General features: G+C 39.0%; 2 protein-coding genes across 4 annotated transcripts in view; one reads left to right on the top strand and one right to left on the bottom strand.

Annotated features, from left to right (window-relative positions):
* Positions 1–6,823, top strand: part of agmo (alkylglycerol monooxygenase) — a 49,338-nt gene extending 42,515 nt beyond the window's left edge. For both annotated transcript variants that reach the window (XM_026185128.2, XM_080308142.1), the window contains one exon: positions 6,191–6,823. In XM_026185128.2, the coding sequence (XP_026040913.1) occupies positions 6,191–6,274 (84 nt within the window). In that variant the 3' untranslated portion in view covers positions 6,275–6,823. The remainder of the gene's footprint in view (positions 1–6,190) is intronic.
* Positions 6,824–17,510: 10,687 nt separating this feature from the next.
* On the bottom strand, positions 17,511–22,730 carry LOC145431866 (macrophage mannose receptor 1-like). Of its 2 annotated transcripts, XM_080308144.1 has the most exons (6): positions 22,652–22,730; positions 21,221–21,268; positions 19,825–20,229; positions 19,173–19,514; positions 18,967–19,055; positions 17,511–18,872 (listed from the first exon to the last, which is right to left on the bottom strand). In XM_080308144.1, exons 2-6 carry the CDS (start codon positions 21,255–21,257, stop codon positions 18,774–18,776), a joined length of 972 nt encoding a protein of 323 aa, XP_080164270.1. In that variant the 5' UTR covers positions 21,258–21,268; positions 22,652–22,730; the 3' UTR covers positions 17,511–18,773. The 2 variants fall into 2 exon arrangements, with proteins under 2 accessions (XP_080164270.1, XP_080164269.1); XM_080308143.1 differs by having other exon boundaries at positions 17,511–19,055.
* Between the last annotated feature and the right edge of the window lie 1,305 nt (positions 22,731–24,035).

Raw genomic sequence — 24,035 nt, forward strand, 5'->3', positions numbered from 1 at the left:
ATGGTCTCAATGAGGCATAGTGGTCTGGATGAGTTGTAGCTGACCTTACATGTGACCTTCGAAGAGACACATGGTAGATGACTGCAGCTCTCCAGATGTGTAAAGTAAAACTTCTAAACAACTGTATCACTCTAAACTAGCATATCATCAGGCCACTTTGTGTTTTGCTACACTTCGCCATGCAGCCACTACTGTTTCACATGTGTTTTGTCTGGCTGTGTTGTGTGTGCGTGGGAGCGTAACGGCGATATTTCTCATGGCAGCGCTACAGAGTAGGCACTACACTCATTCTCTGGTGGGACGTTAAACTGCTCGGCGTATCCTTCCTGAGTCTGCTCAAACAACCAGCACAGAGACTGTATATCTGCTCATAATGAACAGACAGGAAGTCGTGTGTGTGTGTGTGTGTGTGTGTGTGTGTGTGTGTGTGTGTGTGTGTGTGTGTGTGTGTGTGTGTGTGTGTGTGTGTGTGTGTGTGTGTGTGTGTGTGTGTGTGTGTGTGTCTCTCTCTCTCCCTCTCTCTCTCTGTACACATGTTTTGTGTATATGTGCAGGTGTACTTGTGTGGGACTGTGCACAAAAAGCTACCTATGCTCATGTGTCCATACTTCTGTAGATGAAAATGGTGATTAGTTAACTTCCAAGTGTAAATTTCAAACTTCAACTATTATTTACCGCAAGTATGTACAGAGTAAACGCACTACTACAACTGTAAAATTATGTTAAAGCTGTAATGGAAAGTGTGTAAATATTAATAGAAAAAAAGATTTGGTGTTAAAAGAAATGGATAATTAAAACAAAAATCAGATAACACGGAGATGACAAAATGCAAAAACACTGGAACTAAGTGGATGATCTTAAACAAGAGGATATGAAAGAGTAACCGGGGGGGGGGATTATAAAGACGTCAATGTTTGGCATTTTAATTAGTTTTATTACTCATATATTTGGTAAAGGTACTTATGAACTGTATACAAAACCTGTGGGCTAATTGAACCCATGTGAGAGCAACTTTGAACGTTTTTCCTAGTCCCAGAATAGTCCCACCAGAATTTTTAATGGTTAAAGGTCACTGTTAATTTGCATCATTCCACACCATGTGAGCAAGTGACTATTTCCCCTTGATAAAAGTTTATATAAGACAGGCTAAAATCTATAATATTGTGTATGTGTATAATATGTGCACTCTGGTGACAGTGGCAGAGAAAAGGACATTAAAGAAACTGATGGACATTATGGACAATGCCAGGCATCCTCTGCACATGGCCATAAACAATCAGAAGAGTCTGTTCAGTGACAGGTTGCTTCTCCCAAAGACAAGAACTAACAGACTTAAAAACTCCTTTGTCCCACACGCCATCAGACTGTTTAACTCCTCCCTGGAGGGGAGAGGGAGGGGAAACAGGAGGACAAAGGAGGGGGGAACAACTAAGCTGTAGTGCCTCTTCACCTCACTGTGCAATACCTTTTGTGTGTGTGTGTATATATATATATATATATATATATATATATATATATATATATATATATATATATATATATATATATATATATATATATATATATATATATATATATATATATATATATATATATATATATATATATATAATAAATAAAAATATTCTGTAACTTCTGTCGGTGCTGTGCTTTTTTGGAAATCGAATTTCCCAGAGGAACCCACCCGAGGGATTAATAAAGTTCTATCTAATCTAATGTGTATATTTTATATACATGTATTTAAAAATAAAATGCAGTACATAAATTTGCACAATTTATAAAATCTTTCTTGCCAAAACCCCCGAAACTTAATTTCTCCCATGTTTTTGTTTGAAGTAAAGAATGCAGAAATTCGTGTAACAATATTCAGACTCTTCAAGATGCTTTTTCTGATCTTAGTGGGTGTTCGTGTCAATCTGAAACTCATGTTAATAATTTTTAACACTACATGAACCTCCAGTAATTAACACCTCACCAGTGAACTAATCAGACACCTGTGTCTGCATTTCTGTTTATTAACAAATGCTATCAAATGTGGCGTAGTTGCGTTAGAGCGCTGGTACGTGGCAAGCAGCACAGAGTTGCTATATAAACTTAAAATTAACCAAATTGTTATAACAAATCAAACAGAATGCAAACTGTAATTTCATTTCTCTCAAGTCTTTAGAAATGTGGCATTTGGATTATTAACAAGAATTTTATATAGTTTATTTTCACCAGTTCAGCAATGTCCTGATGTAGCACGCTACACCCACACAGGCAGTTTCAAACAAAAAAAGCTCCGAATAATTTTCCGATGCAGTTCAGTCCAGATCTGGTGGACTGTAGGCAGCCATATGGAGAGGGAGCTCTGGAAACATCCCATTACAGGTCATATATCACACGTCTGACAGCAGCCATTCTGCCTTGTTTTCATTTCAATCACGAGTGCAGCTGCATTGGAGAACAGCAAGACTCCGCCATGTTAACCCACTGAAGGCTGGAAGGTTGTTACTGTTATTGTTAGAGGACACTAAGGCGCACCCTGGGGTGTCTAATGTCTCCTTCATGCTTAATATCCATCAGCGGCACCCAAAATGACCCAGCTCAATATGGTGTTGGATGAGTGTGGTTCTCAAGGCCAATACATGTGTGGGAACTGGTCACATTGAAGCGACATTTCACTGAGAGTAAAGCACTAAAATGTTATCCAGGCAGAGATAATTGTTTACTTACAGTAAAGTTGGTTAATCGTGATTAAGTGTAGCTTGAAAGAGACACACAATAGGTGTTGCAAGTCTTTAGATGTCAACTAATCTATATGTTTATGCAGACTTGAAATTTATACAAAGAGCCGCCATGCTTCATTTCATCCCTATTTTAGTTTTGTAGTTTTTGAATTTTTAAGCTATTGCCAAAAACAAGTTCTAGCTTAGCCAAGTGAAGAAAACAGTTTTTCAATGAATGCAGTTACATTTCAGGGAGATGCATTTTTATTATTTATCTGATCTCATTGATAATTTAGGTAAACAAAAACATGACATGACAAATGTCTATTTTTGTAACACGGTGCAGTTTATACAAATCAGAAACTACAGCTGAGCATCCTTATTAAGAATATTTAAACATTACCACTATACTACATAACATATTCGACTACGATAGAGTATTACTAGACTATTTTTTGGTATCTAATAAACTGGCATCTTGAAGTAACTGAGCTGCTTTTGAGCAAAACATGTGGTGTGCATCAATTTCTTAGTGGAGCTTGGAGCGTTACTACTTTCTAACCAGACTGGTATTGAAATGGAATAAGCAAAGGTAAACAAAGAAACAAGAAAAAACCTACAGAACCACATGTTAGTGGCTCCTTGAAGCACTACCCTTAACTAAGTGCTTTCTGCCCCAAACTGAGTGAGTGTGAGTCGATCTGCTGAGATGTCTACTTTGGGAGTCAGTGGTGTCTGGCCGTAGTGCTTATTTGTAGATGATCAAACCTGCTTCCTTCCACTATGTAATCTGTCCCACATGGATTTCCTACAGACTCTATATACATGTAGCATAGTGGCTCAAACGGAGAGATGGGAACAGGGAAAAATTGGTGCCCTCAACATGCGGCTTTGATAGAAACCTCTGTCATGTTTCGGTCCTTAGTTTGAGTGAAATGTGATTTGCGAGGTTCTGCCAATTCTGCATACTGCTCTCGATCTCAATCCATCTTAGACAAACACAATGCAGCTTTACGGATTTGTAATCTTCCATCTGTTTTTCCTTCTGGGAGTTGTTGAAACTATTGAAATACCTCTACCCAATATTTTGCAGAGGCAGATCGCTGATTTAAAATTTGAGTTTCTACATGATTCTCAAGCCTTATCAAAAACACACTGAACCTAACTGAAAACATCTCACTTAGTGATAGTTTGTCTATAGCATGTTTTTGTCTTTTACTTAATAAATGTAGCAGTAAATTTATTTTTATTTTATTTTTTGCTGAAGTGTTGTTATCAGAAAGTGTTTTCTTACAACTTACCAAAATGTGTGTTGTGTTCCTGTTTTGCTAATCTTACCAGACAGCTGATCAGTGTTTGTATATCCGAGGTGAACTACGCTGATCAAAATGCTCACATTAAAAATAAGTATCTGCAGTTTCAAGGAGGTTTTCCTCTGACTTACATTCAGATATTTTTATCAGTTACTCAACTTTATGAAGATAGATATTATAATTAACAGTAACACTTCATTATTATTATTTTTTTGAGTCAGTGACCAATTATTTCTCTTAATTACGTTTTAATGAACTAAATAGAACTAATATTACCAGTGCATTATAAAAAGTTAGTCTTAGGTTCTTAAAAAAATTATAATACCCTTCTTTACAAATGTTCTCCAGAGTAAATCATTCAATTCAAAGTTGTTTGTATGAATGTAGGTATGTTTTTATTTCAGTAGTACTACTCATAAATGTATCAGCAGCATTTTAATGTTAGATGGCAAAACTACAGGTATTTTTATCTACTTTATATACTGTTAGATGGTTTAATCTGTTTGTGTCAAAACACGTTTTGTAGAAAACCCTTGGTGGTGTAGCTGCCAATTAAATGTAGTGTGGAAAAAGTTTGATACCTTCCCTTCAAATCTATTTTCTTTTATACTGCTTCCCATAGGCACTTGTAAAATATATATATATATATATGTACATATACATACATACACACACACACACACTTGTGATTTTTTTTTTTTTTTAAGTGTATATAAGTACTGGTGTTCAGTGTTACAATCAACGTCATTTGAAAAATGAATGAGACTTTGGTTTGATTCTATCATCACATTCCGAGTTCCTTCTTTGCTTTTGTTTCATCCAGTGGTTCATTCAGCAGGGAGGCTGTTCTCAGAGCAGGTAGCGAGAGGTGGAAAAGCAGAGAGAGGTCTGTGCTGTACGTCCTCTCTCTGTCTCTGAGGAGAACAGCTGTCGTGTCCAGGAAGAAATTGGGCTTTTTTTTCCCTATTGGCCTTTTTTGCCTATGATGGACAACGGTCTGATTTTGGCTTGAGTTGTAATGTAGGATGCAGTTTATGAGCCAGAACCCAGTGAGGAGTGGAGGCAAGGGCTGTTTTGGGCAAAGCCCCCCTTCGTTCTCTCTGAATAGCAAGGTTCCCTATGGCTGTGACCCTTGTGACCCTGTTGTGAGAGCATCGGGGGAGAAGCCCTGCTTCTTAACCTCTAAGCCTACTTTCTGCATCATCCTGAGACTGGCTGCATCTGAGGTGTCTGTTTTCTTTCAGTTGCAGCATTGCTTTCACAGTTTAACATCATGTTGTAATAGAAATTTTTTTTTTATCAATTTTTTTAACTCTTGTGACAGCACAACATTTTATAGGCTACATTTAAGCTTTGTAAATTAAAGAGCATGTATACATACAAAAGTGAGCAAATATACAGCTTATAGTACTTTCAGTGCTCAAATAGTTCTAAGTGGAGGAGACTTTTTTTTGTAGCTTATAAACCAAATGAAGAAAACATTTACATAACATACAACATATTCTCTGTATATTGTCAAGCACCTATAAAATTGTATTACCACTATATTACAAATAAATTAGTTTTCATTCCAAGACCATCATGCCCTATAACTTGTATACATAAACTCAATCCATCCACTAGCGATAACCACATCTTGATCCCAGTCACGTAAAATGTTGCTGTTCTTTGAGGCACAAGAGTTCTGTTGGGCACAATTGTTAATCAAATTTGAATGCGAAAGTTATCAAATGTAAACATTTTCTTAGTCTTACATGATATTAATCACAACAATGGAGTTGTTTTGCAACAAGCTTTGCAGTCTTGTGGCCTGAAAGTGCGACCATATCAATAGTTCACAATTTAAAAAAATTGATCAATGACATAATCTCCCTAAATCATTTGTTACATCCATTTATGTAAATAGAAAGTCAGACTGTGAGCTCAGGAAGTTTTACAGAGTTGTTTTCTAGTCAAAGTTTGAACAGATTTCACTGTGATTTTGATAACACAGCGCTGCAGTTGCAAGTTTTTAGATTTTTAGTTTGTTTTTTAATTTTATCTCCCAGTAATGTTGGTGGTAATGGTAATCTTAACACAAGTATTAACAAACTGCGGTAGTTGTCATTTTGAATGAAATGGATCAACTCGAGTCTTCGGATCCTAACCACCTCTGTCAAACTTGTCCAGGCCTTTGTCTCCCTCTCTCTGCTGTACTGGGCTCTGCACAGCATCGTCTCTCAGCTGCTCGGCATCAAGAAGAAGGCTAACTGATCCAGCTGAAGATGGCACAAAGTGATGGATGGAAAACCTTTGGCATTGTCATTGCTGAAATAATTTCCATATTATCATGATTTTAATCATTTTAAACACTGTGCATCACTTTATGTAGTACTGATATCTATATGTTCAAGATAAAACTATTTTTTGCTTGATTAATTTTTACAAAATTTTATAAGTAACTTCAAGGTTCATCTTAAAGGTTTTTGTCATGTAAAACAGTCACAACCCAAGGCAAGGTGCTCACCATATGTTTTTGTTCTCCAAAACAACTCGTTCTGTTTAATGAAGTCATATTTTTTGCGTTTGCTTAAAATGTGTTCAAGTGGTGCTGCAGTAACTAACTCGCTTAATTTCAAAATAGTCACGTTTATTTTCTGTTGTTTCACATCAGTTACTATGCAACTATATATACTTTTTTAAAACAAATGTTCTCATTGATGAATGTTAATCTTGCATCTGAGTTTCAGTTTTTTGCACAACATTGCACAGTGTTTTTTTTTCTTTGCTCAATTAAATAAAGCATTGTAATTTTTTGCCTTATGTAAGACTCCTTTAATGTCTTAAAGATTCTAGAGGGTGTGCAGCTTGTCAGATTCAACTTAGTTTTGAAACATCAGATTAGTCATGTGAATTATTCTTCCCAACCTCCAGATCTTGTGTGGGAGTGACAAACAGTCCACAGCAGATGGTGCTGTCATCACTCATAGTTGGTTTCTTTTCAATCAAACATCTTGTTCTCAAGAGACACCTGCTCAGCCTTTTAACATTAAGGCATTTATCAAAAGCTTGAGGTTGAGTAAAGGAAAACAAGCCTGATCAAAGAAAGCAACCACCTTATCGGAGTGCTTGTTTGATTTAAAAGACAAAAAAACCCCACATCAGTACATTTTCGGCATGGAAATTCAATTTTTTTTTTCATCTGGCTGCTGCTTAAGCTTCATAAGTCACCTTAAAGCCAGAGTCATGAAAGTATCTGGTGATCCAAATGAAAAGTGTGCATTTAAATTAATGTTGAATGAAAGCTGAAGGAGCAAAAGCTAGAAAAAAGGAAAAAATTAGAAAAAGGAAAAAGCGTAAGTGTATGGGAGTCTGACAAGAGCCATATAGTGATGGTTAGATGAGAGGGTCAGAGCTACCCCACAATGGTAGCTCTTGTGAGGTGTTCCTGGTCTGCAGTGGTCAGTATCTATCAAAGGGACCAAGGTAGAAAAAGTGGTAAACCAGCAATGGGTCTTGAGCAGCCAAGGCTCACTGAAGCACGTGTTGAGCAAAGGCTGGCCCATGTGGTGTGATCTTACAGACCAGCTACTGTAGCTCTAATTGCTGAAAAATTTGGGGGGCCTCCATGGTTCTTGTTTCTCTAGCAGATCTCACAGATGCTCGATTAGATTAAGAGCTGAGAGAGCAGGGAAGGGCGACAGGTAAGTGAAGAGAGCGATGCTGGAGTATCGTGAGAGACTGTGAGATCTCTGCATCATTGAACATGGCGCACCACTGAAAACATTTTAGCTACTAATGTTTTTTTCTGCAAGATTATTCATTGAAGGCTTTTAAGGCAACAACAGGAATTACAGTGGCTTGCAAAAGTATTCGGCCCCCTTGAACTTTTCCACATTTTGTCACATTACAGACACAAACATGAATCAATTTTATTGGAATTCCACATGAAAGACCAATACAAAGTGGTGTACACGTGAGAAGTGGAACGAAAATCATACATGATTCCAAACAAACCGTGACACTTGGACACTATTTTGAGTGTGTTGTTTTTGCGAAACCATGTAACAATGTAACTGTATTCGAAACAAAGCCAGCTTCATCACACAACAGCAACGTAGTGGACATGTTGCCATCCAAAAAAAAGAAAAAAAAAAACCCTTTCCATCTTTGACGCACGCCTGGCCATCCTCAAAATCCTCCATAAAGATTTTCAGGCATTACGCCTGCAGCAGGTGGAAACATTCAGGTCTGTGAAATTCCTCACTGAGGGTACGGCCCAGATCTCAGAAGAAATTTTTTTTTTTTTTAATCTAAGAAACTGTCATCGAGCACCACATGAAGGACAACTTGGTGTTTTCATGAGTACCAGAGAAGGCAGAAGAGGACCCCAAAACAACAGCGAGTCATTTCATCCAGACTCACCTCAAACTTCGGAATATGTAGTTAAAAACATCAGCTTCCATCGTGTCCATTGTTTGGGAGGTTGACGAGCTGATGCACGCAGAAACAGACCAATTGTGGCTAAATTTGAACACTTTAAACAAAAAGAGCTGGTGAAGAACTGTGGCTGGGAGCCTGTAGGAACGGACTTCAGTTTCAATGACTGGTTTCCCAAAGAGATCCTAGTGCAACACAAGGTCCTGTTCCCAATCCAAGATAAGTTTATTCCAGGAGGCTCCTGACTTGTCATCACTAACATCGAGTCAGGCGAAAAAACAATGAAGATTTTGATGTTGTTATTTTTCTTAAGTCACTCAAAATGGTTCTTGGGTGGCTGCACCACCTTATTCCCTTTGTCACCTTTCACATCTCTTCTTGTCTTCTTCTGTACTCAGCATAATTTATGCTATGTCTCCAGTGCTACAATTTACCACATAAACATATGGAAGTCATACAGCCATACCAAAAACACACACATCAATATACACAACAGACATACACAACCATAAACACACCAACATACAGCCATACAGCACCAAGCAGGACAGACAAGATCTGCAAAGGGTGGTGCGCTCGGCAGAACGCATCATTCAATCAGAGCTCCCTGACCTGCTGTCCATCTACACCAAGCGGTGCAAGTCCAAAGCTAGGAAGATTATGATGGACCTCTCCCATCCCAACAATGGACTCTTCTCACTGTTGAGGTCTGGGAAGCGCTTCCGCTCCCTTAAGGCCAAAACAGAGAGAATGAGGAGGAGCTTCTTCCCCCAGGCTATTCGGGCCCTGAACCAGGTGTAGGACTGGACTCTCCCAAACACGTCACTATAAGACTGGACTCTCACACACGTCACCACACGCACCACCACACATTTCCTATAATCCTATAATTCCTATAATTTATAATCCTTATCTTTATAATCTCTTCTGCTATTTGCACATTCTTTACTGTAAATTCCTAAGTTAATTTGTAAATTTTTGTAGTAAATTGTAAATATTGTAAAACTTTTCTTCTGTCATTTAATGGTCGGGCATTGTACAGCTACAAGCATTTCACCCCCATGTCATACTGTGTATGGTTGTGTGTGTGTGACAAATAAAATTTGAATTTGAATTTGAATACAAGACAGACAGACACACACCTCTTTAGTAAACATTCAATAGTCTAAACATGACCATAGTGAGGTTTGTCACTACTAATCTACAGTATCTCACAAAAGTGACTACACCCCTCCCATCTTTTCATGGGACAACATTAAAGATTTGGCACTTTGATACAATGTAAAGTAGTCAGTGTACGGCTTGTATAACAGCATAAATTTACTGTCACCTCAAAATAACTCAACATACAGCCATCAATGTCTAAACCACTGGCAACCAAAGTGAGTGAAAATGTCCAAACTGTGCCCAAAGTGTCAATATTTTGTGCAGCAACAATTATTTTTCAACACTGCCTCAACTCTGTTGGGCATGGAGTTCACTAGAGCTTCACAGGTTGCCACTGGAATCCTCTTCCACTCCTCCATGATGACATCATGGAGCTGGTGGATGTTCGAGACCTTGCGCTCCTCCACCTTCCATTTGAGAGTGCCTCACAGATGGTCAATAGGGTTTAAGTCTGGAGACATGCTTGGCCAGTCAAGTACCTTTACCCTCAGTTCATTAAAGCATGTTTGGGGTTGTTATCATGTTGGAATACTGTCCTGTGGCCCAGTTTCTGAAGAGACGGGATCATGCTCTCCTTCAGTGTGTCTTAGCCATATTACTGTATGTCTTGATGCATGCTCAATCATCCAGGTAAGTAAATCCCAAAAAAGTTGATTCTGTTCATGTGCATGTAGGATTTTCAATGGGAGAAACGTTTAACCACTCATCCAAGTGACTTCTTCAGTCCCAGCGGACTGCAGGTTTCTCCAACCTTATAAACAGTACATTTGCACAATTTAAACCAGCCCACTGAAGCCGAGGAGTGTTGCCCCATAGCAACAGAGAACGACCTCTCTGAGAGGTAGGATTTAAACCAAGTTAAAACCGTACCTTTGAGACCAACAACATGTTCCAATCTTGATAGAAGAATGTTGTGGTTAACCGTGTCAAAAACAGCAGTCAAGTCAAGTAAAACTAAAACCAAAGCCAAAGTCATAGCCAAAGTAACCATAGTAATAGCCAAAGTCAACAGTTAAGAGAAGATCATTAAAAACTCTAAGTAAGGCTGTCTCTGCGCTGTGGCGAGGTTTAAAACTAGACTGAAACTTTTCATTAATACCATTTGCATCTAAAAAGGCTTGAAGTTGTTTTAGAACTACCTTTTCCAAAATATTTTGGAATTAAAAGGGAGTTTGGAGATGGGCCTGTAGTTAGTGAGACCATTAGGGTCAAGATTTTTTTTTCATAATAGGTTGCACAACAGCATGCTTAAAGACAGACGGTACACAACCTGATGACAATGATGCATTCAGCAGAAATAAGATACAAGGACAAATAATATGTAAAGCTTCCTTAACGAAACGACAAGGAAGAATATCGTGTAGGGAACCAGAGATTTTGAGATGATCAATTATATCTTTTAAAGCAGAATAAGACACTGGATGGCTGCAAACTTTCTGCTTTTTAATTCAGATAAAACTGAGGTTATTGTACTCGGTCCTGAAAATCTTAGAAATATGGTATCTAAGCAGATTCTTTCTCTGGATGGCATTACCTTGGTGTCAGGGACCAAGCAGTAAAGCATAAAGGACACAGGTGGTTTTAATTTAAAAAAAAACAAGGGGGGTTTTATTGACCCAAAAATATGAAAATAGATTTAACAAAGCCAAAACCTAAACAGGCAGACCAATAAAAGAGGTCAACTCAATAGACTAAACTCAAGATAATAATTAACAAAACCTCAAACAAAACCTATGAAAAACTGACCTGCTGAAATGACACACATGGGAACTTAAATACTGGTTTAGCTAAACCAAATGACACACATAGGGGAAAACAAGATGGCTGCCGTATAACCAACTAATACAAAACAATTAAACAAACATGAAACACCCCCCAGGCAATGAAGCATGTGGTGCAATCCAATTAAGCTGTCAGTGGTACTTCAGGTCTCCCAGCCCTTTGCCACACCTTTTGCCAGACAAGAGGAGAAGCCAACCCCCAGGTAACTTAAACAAAGATGTATTAACATAACATAAAACAGAACTTTGACATTGCAAGGTTAATATGTGTGCACGCCATATAAACATTGGAAGGTGTGATGGAAAAATAAATACATTTAATAAAGAAACAATATTGAACAATAAGTAGAATATTTCAAAGTAGTGACTGTAAATTAAACTAAAGTGAATCAACGGGTGGTGAGGTGTGGAGCTTACCATGTGTGGCATGCCATCTCATACCTCCCCTCTTCAGAGCTCTCGCTGGAACAGTGAGAGAGCTAGTCAGCAGTAAGGTTCTCCTTGCCTGGTACGTGGTGGACAGTGAATCGGAATGGCTGTAAGGCCAGGTACCAGCGGGTAATTCGCCCATTTGTGTCCTTCATCTGCTCAAGCCACTGGAGTGCTTTGTGATCAGTTTCCAAGGTGAAGTCTCTTCCCAGTAGATAGTAGCGGAAGGAGTCCAGGGCCCACTTGATTGCTAAGGTCTCCTTCTCTACTGTGGAATACCGAACTTCCCGTGGAAACAGTTTCCGGCTGATGTAAGCCACTGGATGGCGGCCTTCCATGGTTTCCTGAAAGAGGACAGCTCCCAGGCCCCGATCTGAAGCATCAGTCTGTAATATGAACGGTTCATCAAAGTTGGGACTGTACAAAACCGGTTGCTTACTTAGTGACTGTTGTATGTCATGAAATGCTGCCACTGCCTCCTCTGTCCACTGGATGTGATTGGGGGAACGTGATCCCGTCAGGTCTGTGAGCAGAGCTGCCCTGTTGGAGAACTGAGGGATGAAACGACGGTAGAAACCTGCCATGCCCAAAAAGGATCTCAGCTGCTTCCTTGTTTGGGGCAGGGGGGCTGATTCCATGGCCTCGATTTTGCTGACCTGTGGCCTGATAACCCCCTTGCCGATGACATGCCCCAGGTATTCTGTCTCAGCAGCGGCGAAAACACACTTTGACGGATTCACCGTAACCCAGCTGAGTGCAGGTGGTCCAGAACAGTTCGCAGGTGTTCCACATGCTCCTCCCAGGTGTTGTGTGGATAACAATATCATCCAAGTAAGCAGCAGCAAAGTCAGAGCAGTCATGTAATACCTGATCCATTAGCCGTTGGAAAGTTGCTGGAGCTCCATGTAGTCCAAATGGCAAGACTGTAAATTGGAAAAGCCCCCATGGTGTTCTGAATGCTGTGAACTCTCTGGACCGTTGAGTGAGTGGGACCTGCCAGTAACCCTTACACAGATCTATTGTGGTCAGGTACCTTGCTTTTCCCAGACGTTCAAGTAGATCATCAATTCTTGGTGTCGGGTAGGAGTCAAACATGGATATGGAGTTCAGGTACCTGAAATCAATGCAGAACCTCATACTCTCATCCTTTTTGGGTACCAAGACCACAGGGTTGCACCATTCACTCTTAGATCTTTTGATGATCCCTAGGGATAACATCAAATCAATTTTCTTCTTCAATGAAGGCAACAGACGTTCCGGGATCCTGTAACTTAATCGTCTCACAGAGGCACCTTCTCGTACCACAATATCATGTTCGACAATGTCAGTTCTCCCCGGATTCTCTTGAAAGACTGCTGATTTACACATTTCTCTCACATGCTGCTGCTTGTCCTCTGGGAGATGGCTGAGATCATAATCCAGAGAGCCAGCAGGTGGTAGATATTGCTCATCTGCTTCATCTTCTTCAGGCACTCGCCGTAGGAGCATTGCATCTGCCTTGTGTTCAATACGCTCCACCCACTCCTTCAGAAGGTTTATATGCAAGACCTTGCTGGAGCGCAACTGCCCTGGGGTGGACACCTCATATGTGGTGGGTCCCAGCTTCCTCATGACTTCAAATGGCCCCTGCCACTTTGCCAACAATTTGTTGTTGTCACTGGGGAGGAGCACGAGCACCTTTTGTCCTGGCTCAAACGCACGCTGACTAGCAGATTTATCATACCAAGACTTCTGCTGCTGCTGGGCCTCCACCATATGTGATTGAGCAAGTTCACTCATTTTCTCCAACCGTTCTCTCATCTGAATGACATAAGACAAAATGTTCTTGGGTCCCTCCTCCGCCTTGTCTCCCTCCCAGATCTCCTTTAACAGAGTTGGAGGGCCACGAACCTCATAACCATACAACAGCTCAAAAGGGGAAAAACCTGTGGAGGCTTGGGGGACTTCTCTATAAGCAAAGAGTAGATATGGCAGCCATTGATCCCAATCGTTACCACTGTCGTTGACAAACTTCCTGAGCATCTGTTTCAATGTCTGGTTAAACCGTTCTGTCAGCCCATCAGTTTGAGGGTGGTATGGTGAAGTTCTCAGACTCCGGATACCCAACAACTGATAAACTTGCTTTAACAAAGTAGACATGAAGTTAGTGCCTTGATCAGTTAGTATTTCTCGTGGAAACCCAACTCTTGCAAAGAACTGCACTAAACAAAATGCAATGGGCTTGGCCTTTATAGATTTTAAAGGGAACACCTCAGGATATTTTGTGGCATAATCTGTTACAACAAGCATGTAACGATTTCCTGCTTTGCTCCTCCCAACAGGCCCTACAATATCCATTCCAAGATGCTCAAAAGGAGTGCCGATGACAGGGAGAGGTTGGAGTGGAGCTCTATGGGGGATTTTAGCAGATGTTATCTGACACTGTGGGCAACTTTTACAAAACTGAGCCACATCTTTGCTAAGACCGGGCCAGTAGAAATGATGTTTGATGCGAGCTGTGGTCTTGTGTTTACCAAGGTGGCCAGCCCACGGAATAGAATGCCCTAAGGTGAGAATGGCGTTTCTAACCTTCTGGGGAACCACCAGCTGCAGCACCGACCCCTGCTGACAATAGAGAATGTCATTTTGCAAGATGTACTCACTGTTAAGAACCTGCTCCACTCCAGGTTCCTTTTCTTTGGCCTTCCGGAAAAGAGATATTAAAGATTGATCAGATTTTTGGAGTTCAGCGATTTCAGTTGGAATATTAAACCCTAGGGGTGACTGTGTTGGCTCAGCATCTGTTAGTGTATCCACAGGTGAAAATTTGAATTTCTCCTGCCTTCTTTGTCTGCGGGTCTTCCGTGGCTTCACTACAGTTATCTCAAACTCCTCATTAAAAAAAGGAAGGGCACTCAGGGTCTCAGAGTGGGTACTGACTTGCTTAGCCTGAGCTCTGGTAACGGCTACATTGCACTCCTCAGTCTGCTCAGACTCCAACAAATCAAAAAGCACAGGAAGGTCACGCCCTAACACAGCAGAGTAAGGCAAACTGTTCACAATACCCACATTCAGCAGACACATCTGGTCCTGAACTTTAATGTAGATGTCAGCTGTCGGATATCTTTTCTCATCTCCATGGACACAACAGATTGAAATTGTATCACTGGTGCGAACAATATTAGGTGGGGCAAAATCTGAGTGAATAAGAGACCGAGAACTGCCAGAGTTAAGAAGGGCATTGAGTAGAACCCCATTCACTTCAATCTGACTCATTTTGATGGATTTGTCACTCTCCTACTCATGATCAGCAAAGCACATTTGCACCATTTTAACAGAATTTCTTGGGAACATAGGTTTTGTATGGCCCTCAAATCCACAAAGATAACAAATGAGCTTCTTACCGGAGGCCTTTGGTGGTCTAGTGGTAGACTGAGGGGTCTTACTGGTGCTTGTATTTGCTGAATCCAGATGGTTTTGTTGAGGTATCTTCCGGGTGTCCCTCGATGCCTTCCATGCATTATGGCTCCATGCTTGGCCCCTCTTTCTGGCAGCAACAAAAACATCAGCTAACCGAGCCGCTTCCATTGCTGAACCAGGGTTGTGTAAAGAAACAATATGGAACAATAAGTAGAATATTTTAAAGTAGTGACTGTAAATTAAACTAAAGTGAATCAATGGGTGGTGAGGTGTGGAGCTTACCATGTGTGGCATGCCATCACACTTGGCCTCCAGTAACGCTGTGAGGAACCTTGGAGTCATTTTTTACCAAGACATGTCCTTCAACGCACATATTAAACAAATATGTAAGACTGCTTTCTTCCATTTGCGCAACATCTCTAAAATTAGAAATATCCTGTCTCAGAGTGATGCTGAAAAACTAGTTTATGCATTTATTACTTCCAGGCTGGACTACTGTAATTCATTATTATTGGGAAGTCCTAAAAACTCCCTAAAAAGTCTTCAGTTAATCCAAAATGCTGCAGCAAGAGTACTGACAGGGACTTATACAGCCGCATATCACCTAGCACGCAAGTGATCAGCATGGCTGAGGGAATGACATCAATGGAACATCAACAACAAGACTGCAAAAGGAAGCAATTAGGGACATCCGATCTACGAACTGAGCCACTGGAGCATCCGTATCTCACCTTCTATACAGACAGATATTCATACAGGGGAGGAAATTTGCTATGGAGAGATGTGGAACATCGGTACAAGGAAACATCACACAACCTGCCTTAGCTCAGATGGCAGAAATCGTGGCTCTCACCAAAGCTCTACAACTTTCAGAAGGAAAAAGAGTAAAACATCTATACAGACTCAGCAATTCATGTCAATGGACCACAATGGAGACAGTTTTTACAGCCAATATTCCAGTAAAACAGAAAGAACAATTGGAAGAACTGATACAAGCTGCCCAAGGGAAGTGGCAGTGAGGAAATACAAGGACATCAAATGAACCAAACATGGCGGGAAAAGGAAAAGTACCACCTTCTCTCTTCCACACTCTGTTCACCAGCATCTTGTTGTTTTTCTCCCTCTGCATCAGGTTTTCCTTCAGGTGTGACATCCATTATCACTGCATTCAGGGTTGCTGGATGACTGGTGTCCCCAGGTGTGCTGTCAGATTTAGGCAATCTAAAACAGTCAGGTAGTTCAGGGTAGAGTTTAAGCACAGTAGAAACTCCAGGAGTTGTAGTTGGCAGCCCAGTTCTTTGTGATGATGACTGTGATTTTTGGTCTTCCCCTTGTAACTTGCAGTCTGGATCTTGGATTCTTACTCGTCTTCCTTTTCCTCTTAGCATCCAGTAGCACATATCTATTGTCATCATGTGCTCTCGCTTTTTGTCAGTTTCCTTCCTCTTGGAGTCTCCTGATTTCCTTCCTTCTTCCTTCCTTTCTCAGTGTGCTTGCTCATATTCTTCATTAGCTTGTTTCTCTATTTGGAATATGGTTTCACTCCTGGGTATGTAATTTCTTGTTCCATTTGGGCGATCGTGGCTCAAGAGTTGGGAGTTCGCCTTGTAATCGGAGGGTTGCCAGCTTGGACAGTCTCGGTCGTTGTGTCCTTGGGCAAGACACTTCACCCGTTGCCTACTGGTGGTGGTCAGAGGGCCCGGTGGCGCCAGTGTCCGGCAGCCTCGCCTCTGTCAGTGCGCCCCAGGGTGGCTGTGGCTACAATGTAGCTTACCATCACCAGTGTGTGAATGTGTGTGTGAATGGGTGGATGACTGGATATGTAAAGCGCTTTGGGGTCCTTAGGGACTAGTAAAGCGCTATATAAATACAGGCCATTTACCATTTGTTATCCAGTGTAGATCTTGCTTTCTTATCCTTTATACCATCCAGCATCCGGTTGTTGACATATTTCTCTAATTGATCCAAATTCTCCATTCTGGGTGAAATTGCAATGCTCACCATTACATTTTTATTTAAATTCTCTTTTTATTGTTTTTGTTCAAGTTCCTCCCTTTTTCTTTTTTTCTATCTGGTTTTTGTTTTCTTCTAGGAACAAGGGCTCCCTTACTCCCAGGTCTAATTATTATTACGTCTTTCTTTTATTCTTTGAAACCGAAACCGAAATTCAACTTCACCAATGACTAAGAATTAGACACTCAATGTCTATTTTGAAACGATGACAAAGCAATGGTTTTCTCTTTTCCCAAAACTGCAAATATCAATTTTAACAATAAAATAATACTGAAAATAAAAACTGCAAACTTAATGATTTTAATTCAAAGCAAGCAAAATCACAGCTATTCAACCCAGCTGGTAATTAATTCAAAAAAGAAAAACACTGTATTAAACTAATAAAAGATGAGATCAACCATGCCAAAATTCAGCTTAGGAATTAACTCAAAAAGAATCTCTAACAAGACTTGATAAGAAATTAATCAAACATAATAAGATTTGATTTATCAATAAACGTAACAGTAATTATTTCAGAATCGAACAAAACAAATATGAGAATGAATTGAGGAATTGATTCACTCAGTTAACTATACATTAAACAGATAAGAGTCAATCAAAGAAAATTATACAGCATAAACAGAATAGCAGTTAATTTAGAACTGTTAACATTTATCAGTCCGACAAAAATCAAATATAAGATCAAATGTAAAAGCAAAAACTAACCCCAAGACTATTAACTTGTCACCAACTGATAATGAAAAATTAATCTCAAGATTAACTGCAAGGATCAGAAACATATACCGGAAATTCTATAGCTTTCAGCTGATTACAGACAGATAACAATATCAAATTAAACTGATCAATATTCAAAAACAGACACGAAAACAAATGCCAAACTTTATAGCTGTTTCCTGATGTCAGAAATCAATTTAAGGGAGAATCAGAATAGAAACCCAATTAGCGGTTAACTCTATAGCTGTTAACTGATAACAACAAATTGCAAATCAGTAGAAGGATCAAAAATTCAAAAAATAAACATAAAACAAATACCAGTTAATTCTTTTAGCTACTGACTGACGATAACAAACAAAAAATAAGAGTCAATTTAATATTTATCTTCAGAAACACCAAATTGTTTATCAAACAAAACCAAGTCAGACATTTCACATTTAACCATATCAGATAAAAACAAAACCGTAGGTCAATTTAGTATTTAAGGTTTCAAAATCATTAAACTGTTTATCAAACCATTTAGCCTAATGAGACGAAAGTTAAACTTTCTGGAGATTTTTACTGTGCTATGCAAAAAACAATCACACAGCATTTCATAAAAAGAATATCACATCAAAAAAAGCAGTTGTGGTAGTCTAATGCTTTGGGGCTGCTTTTATGCTTTGGTAACTGGGTGACTTGTCATAGTTTAACATAAAAAAATATATATATTTTTTTCTAAAACATTAGAAAATCCTTCAGGAGAATGTCTGGTCATCAATTTCTGCCCTGAATCTTTAGCACACTTGAGTTATAAGGCTGAGCAATGATCCAAAGCACCCCAAATCTCTCTAAGTTTCACTATTCTCCTCGTTCTCTTGTTTCTTGGGTTGAATGTTCCATTGCAGTTTGATATCAGTCAATCCTTGACTTGTTAGCTTGGCTCTTAGCTGTGATAGAATGGAAAGATAAGTAGGTTGCTCTTTCAGTTTTTGTTTGTTTGTTTGCTTTTTTTTTTTCCAGAAGCAAAAACAAGGATTTTACCTGCTGGAGGATCTGGGCATTAGTTGCAGAGTCACTTAAGTCAACATCAGTCACAAACTTCAGCTTCACTGTCGTCCTCAACTTTGCAACTTAGAAGGAGACATGTTGTTATAAAATAACAGTAAGTTTTGACAAATTGAGAAACAGGAGTTAGGGTTAGTCAGGACAAGTTTTCTTTATGTGTGTGTGTGTTATTGAACATTTACCTTGATGGCAAATGAAAACATATTTTATTGTACATATGTCGTCATCCCACACGTGGAGGTTATTCTCCACCACACAATGCTGGTTACCCGGAGGGTTATTTGGGCTGGAACTTCGCCAGTTTTTAAAGGAGCTCTGACTCTTGTCAGACCAGGTCCATGGCACTCGGTACAGACCGATCCAAATGTCATCACTGTTTGGTTTTAATGAACTGACCTCAGCGTTCTCCTCACTGTTTTCGATCACTGCCAAGTTCATGCTTAGTTTTATGCAGTGTTCTCGAGCAGAGGTCCAATTTTTTGTAGTAGAGATGTACATGTAGTTTTTCTTGTTTTGCTCTGTAACTGCAGCAGATAGAAAATGAACCAGTGAGGGGGAAACACATGAAGCAAGTGTTTAAGCATCCATGGCAGATGATAGATGTTCAATTTATTAGGGATATTAATCAGTTAGCATTGCAGTGAATGATTACAAGTTTTGGATAATCAATTTAATGTTTTCAAATAAGTTCAAACTTTTTGAGCTAAGGTTTTTCTTATATTTTATACAGCAAATCTTCAGTGATGCTTTCTGTCAAATCTGCCAGTGAAAAATGCAGGTGAAGTCAGTAGTCAGGTCAGTAGGTGAAATCCATGAATGAAAATATTTTCTTACCATTGTAGCAAGCAAAAGTTTTGTTTTCACCACAGTTTTTATCGTTCCACTTTCCTCCAAGACCCATTATCACACAGGTTTCTTTTGCAAGATAATAATTTGGCTGAGTAGAGTCCCAGTTGTGGTAATCAATTTTGCTCGTTTCACCAGTTATTGCCCATCTCCAGGAGTTGGTGTCATTGCCTAACGTATTCTTCCAGGATTCAGGGTCATCCTGCAGTCCAATCCATGCCCAGTCGTAGGAAAAAGATGAATTTAGCCTGCTTATATCATCCATGCTTTCAATGGTGGCCAGGTCTGTGTACTTCTCTCTGCAGTATTGTTGAGCATCGTTCCAGCTAATTTTTTTGTCAACGTAGTAGTACTTACGAGGAGGGAACTTTGAGCAGGAGCAGAGACTAAATCCTTAACAATGATAATAGATAGTATAAGTAGTATTAGATTCCTCACAGTACACACAAGAAAAGGGTAAAACAAACATTAAAGATTCTTTTTGCCCTTATAATTTTTTAATTTTTTTTTTGACAGGCTACACAGGGTACCAGTCTACTACTATAAAAACTGCTAAAGGAGGGCAGTAATGTTGCAGTAATGACCAAATGTTATATGATCAATATTGAATTCAGTGTTTGCCATTATATTTGGGATTTAAGTATCTGCATACAGTTTTTGTAATAGAAAACATTTTTATTTTTAAACATATCCCAACAGCATATTTTACTTCGTTGCTGGGGTCATGAATGGGTCATAACTACTCGATTATCTGAAGACGAAACAATAATTCAAGTTTATTTCAACCGTGGCATATTTACCTTTTTAGTCAGAGCTTAGACACAATGTTAGAATTTAGCAACTCAGCGCTGAGTTGCTCCTGAAAGACTTGATTTTGGGCTCTTTTATGGATTCCAGTTCAAATAACAATGGGCAACACTGTAACACTGTCCTTCCAGTATATATCCTTCTGTGTGCATATTAAACAAATATATTGGACTGCTTTTTTGCATTTACACAATATCTGTTTGTGTATGCTCTGCAGCTCTCCATTGAAACAGACACATGGAGCAGAGCAGTTGCTCATAAAAGAGAGACGTGAAGTTCTTGTCCCTGAAAATTTATGAGTGAGAGTTGAGGAAGTGTCTGCATGGGAGTAGTTCATGTTATGCACAGTGTCAAAGGTATAGCTTTAGAAGATCATTTTTAGGGGTTTATATAATGCCTGGAAAAGGAGTATCAAGTTATTGTTTCACCTCTTTGCACCTCCTCAAAGTTTTAATAAAATGAAACATATAATTCTTTTTGACACACTGTTTTCATAATTGAATATGTTTTTTATGGCTTCCTTTTCAACTTTACAATTCAAATCACATATTTCCATTATACAAATTTGGGATCTTACCAAAGAAGAGGAGAGTCAGTGTTGGGAAACAGCCCATTTCTGATTTCACTGTAAAGAGAAGGAAATAGGTATAAATAAAACACCAACTTTAGAGCTTTTGCATTACTTTGCATTTGTTTCCAGTTTTCTCTGACTGACGTGTTAATCAGTTAAAGAATGACATAACATGCTTTTGAGAATGAGAATAAGCTCAGAAAATAATGACTTTAAAAGTTTACTTTGGGGATATGTTAAAAAAAAGAAGATTACTATTGTTAATAAATAAATATATATTCTTAGTGCTTATTTTCTGATTATATATTCTTTTATGTATTTTAATAAGAGAGGGCCAGCTCTGAGTGTAAACTAGGTCGCAGGCTGACAGGAAACTGCATGCTTTTGCAGAGCACAGAAGGTGCAGACGGAAAGGTGCGATCTGATATGAGGCGGACACGAGACCGGTCTAAAAAGATTTAAAGGTAAGCACAAGCCTGTTCAAAGAAAATGCAAATTTGTGCACATTGGATGAATTCTAAATTATCTGTTCGCCGAATGGAAGATCTCAACCTTTAAATTGGCTCAGGAGTGGTTAAATTAAAGTAAATTATAAAATCTGGTAAGTAGATTTTGGGTGACATGTCCATGGTAATTTTGGGTAATTTGTGATAAATTAAATTAAAGTTTGGGGATATTTGATGAAAGCTTATTGTTGTTAATGCTGGGGTGAAGTTCAAAGTTGTTGTGACGTGTGTTTTGAAAATATACGACACTAGATATGGTAAATGGTAAATGGCCTGTATTTATATAGCGCTTTACTAGTCCCTAAGGACCCCAAAGCGCTTTACATATCCAGTCATCCACCCATTCACACATACATTCACACACTGGTGATGGCAAGCTACATTGTAGCCACAGCCATCCTGGGGCGCACTGACAGAGGCGATACTGACAGAGGAGATACTTAAATTGTAAGAAATAAATGTATAAAAATTACAGTAAAAATTGTTCTAACAGTCTAATTGCCCAGATAAATTATTTGTTTACTTATTTTACTGTAGACACAAGAGAAAGAAACAGATTTTTTTTTTATACTACATTATGAAAAAACAGGAACTTTTCTGTCATTTAATTGTTTATCTATTACTTCATCACTTTGATGTAGTTTGAATGGCTCTGGGGGACGTCTTACAGCTAAGAGTCCAAAAGTTAAGCCCTCTGTCACATTGTTGAAAGATGTCTTTCATTTTCTTTTTCAGTGTTTATTTTTGGTCAATATTAAACTAAAAAGAGACAAACACTGTTCATTTATTGACATAGAATATATGCAATAGAATGAATACATATTGTTCCATCTGTAATTTCTATGTAAAGAGACAATAAAAAAACATTAACAATAACAAAATCTAAATGTATTATAAAACTCAAATGGTGAAAATATAAAGATATACTTACAAGTTTGTTGAATATTGTTTTAAGGTTGAGATCTGAATGCTCCACATATGAATGCAGACGATGAATTGGCCACCCTTCAGTCAGTCAGTCAGTCAGTCAGTCAGTCAGTCTTCGACTTTATTTTCATATGTAAATCATAAGACAAATTAGCTGGTAACACGCATCCAATAAGTCACTGTGACATACTTGACTAGAAGACCAACAGTGATGTTGTGTAAAAGAAGGAGATGAGATGAAGCTCAGATCACTTTCTACATGCAGCAAGATGTTAGAAAGCTTCAATCACTTCGCCGGTAGTTGGATGGGGCCGGTCCCTTCTGGGGGTCCTTAAGGATCAGGACTGTCCGGCCTTCTGTTAGCCAGAAGGTTCCACAGAGGCAAGCTCTGAGCACAAGATCTATAAAGGCTGGAGTTCATCACACCAGGCAAGATCCCATGTGCTGTGTAAAGATGCCCCTGAAACAATCCAGCACATAACAGCAGTGTGCAAGATGCTAGCAGGCAGGGCATACATGAAACGCCATAACTAAGCAACATATGTTGTATGTACTTGTGCAAGTAGTTGGACCAGTACATACACTGTAGGCAAATATGTGTTTATGTGCGCTTAACGTATAATGCAAACTTATAGATTACGATCCAGACACAAAAAACTTTGTGTAGTTCATTTTGATGGGGTTGTAATTCACATTACTGCCCCATGAAATCACCAGATTAATTACAGTTTTTGAAAAAAGATCAAAATGAGCAAAATCCCACAGAGCTGGAAACATCTGTTTCTTCTGTTGCAGATAGTGCTGATTTCTGTGGCTTCAAACATTTTAACTGATCTCACTTTAACCTCCAGCAGCTGTTAAAATCAAAACACTTACTGTGACATGACTGCTGAAAGGGATGTGGCCAAGCATTCAACTTGCTGCAAGGGTTGAAACCAAGGTAGGGACCACATAGGACACATTTCACACATTCTTGTCCCTTTTACATTATGGTGGTACCCACAGAACTGTCATGCCTTGTGGTGTTTTCATCTCGCCAGCCTGCTTCACCTACTGAAAACATCATTTAACAACATTTCAGGCAGTCGTAACTAAAATGAACTTTTGTTTTTTCCTCCTCCCCCACATACTTACAAACATCCAAGTAATATTTCTTTGTAGTTGCCTGGTGTTAAAACCTGCAATGCAGAGGCAGTGTTCTGCTCAATGTAATTTAAGGTTGTTTAACATTCCTTTTTTCTAACTTTAAACCTTAGTAAACAAAAATTATTAGATAAACAGCTAATTGCCTCCAACTCTCACACAATGATAAAAGGTTTTTGCAGACTACCCAAACACAAAATGCAGCAATTCTACTTCAACAATTCAACTTTTTTTCAAGATCTATT

Source organism: Astatotilapia calliptera, chromosome 11 (genome assembly GCF_964374335.1).
Source record: "Astatotilapia calliptera chromosome 11, fAstCal68.1, whole genome shotgun sequence".
Lineage (NCBI taxonomy): Eukaryota > Metazoa > Chordata > Actinopteri > Cichliformes > Cichlidae > Astatotilapia > Astatotilapia calliptera.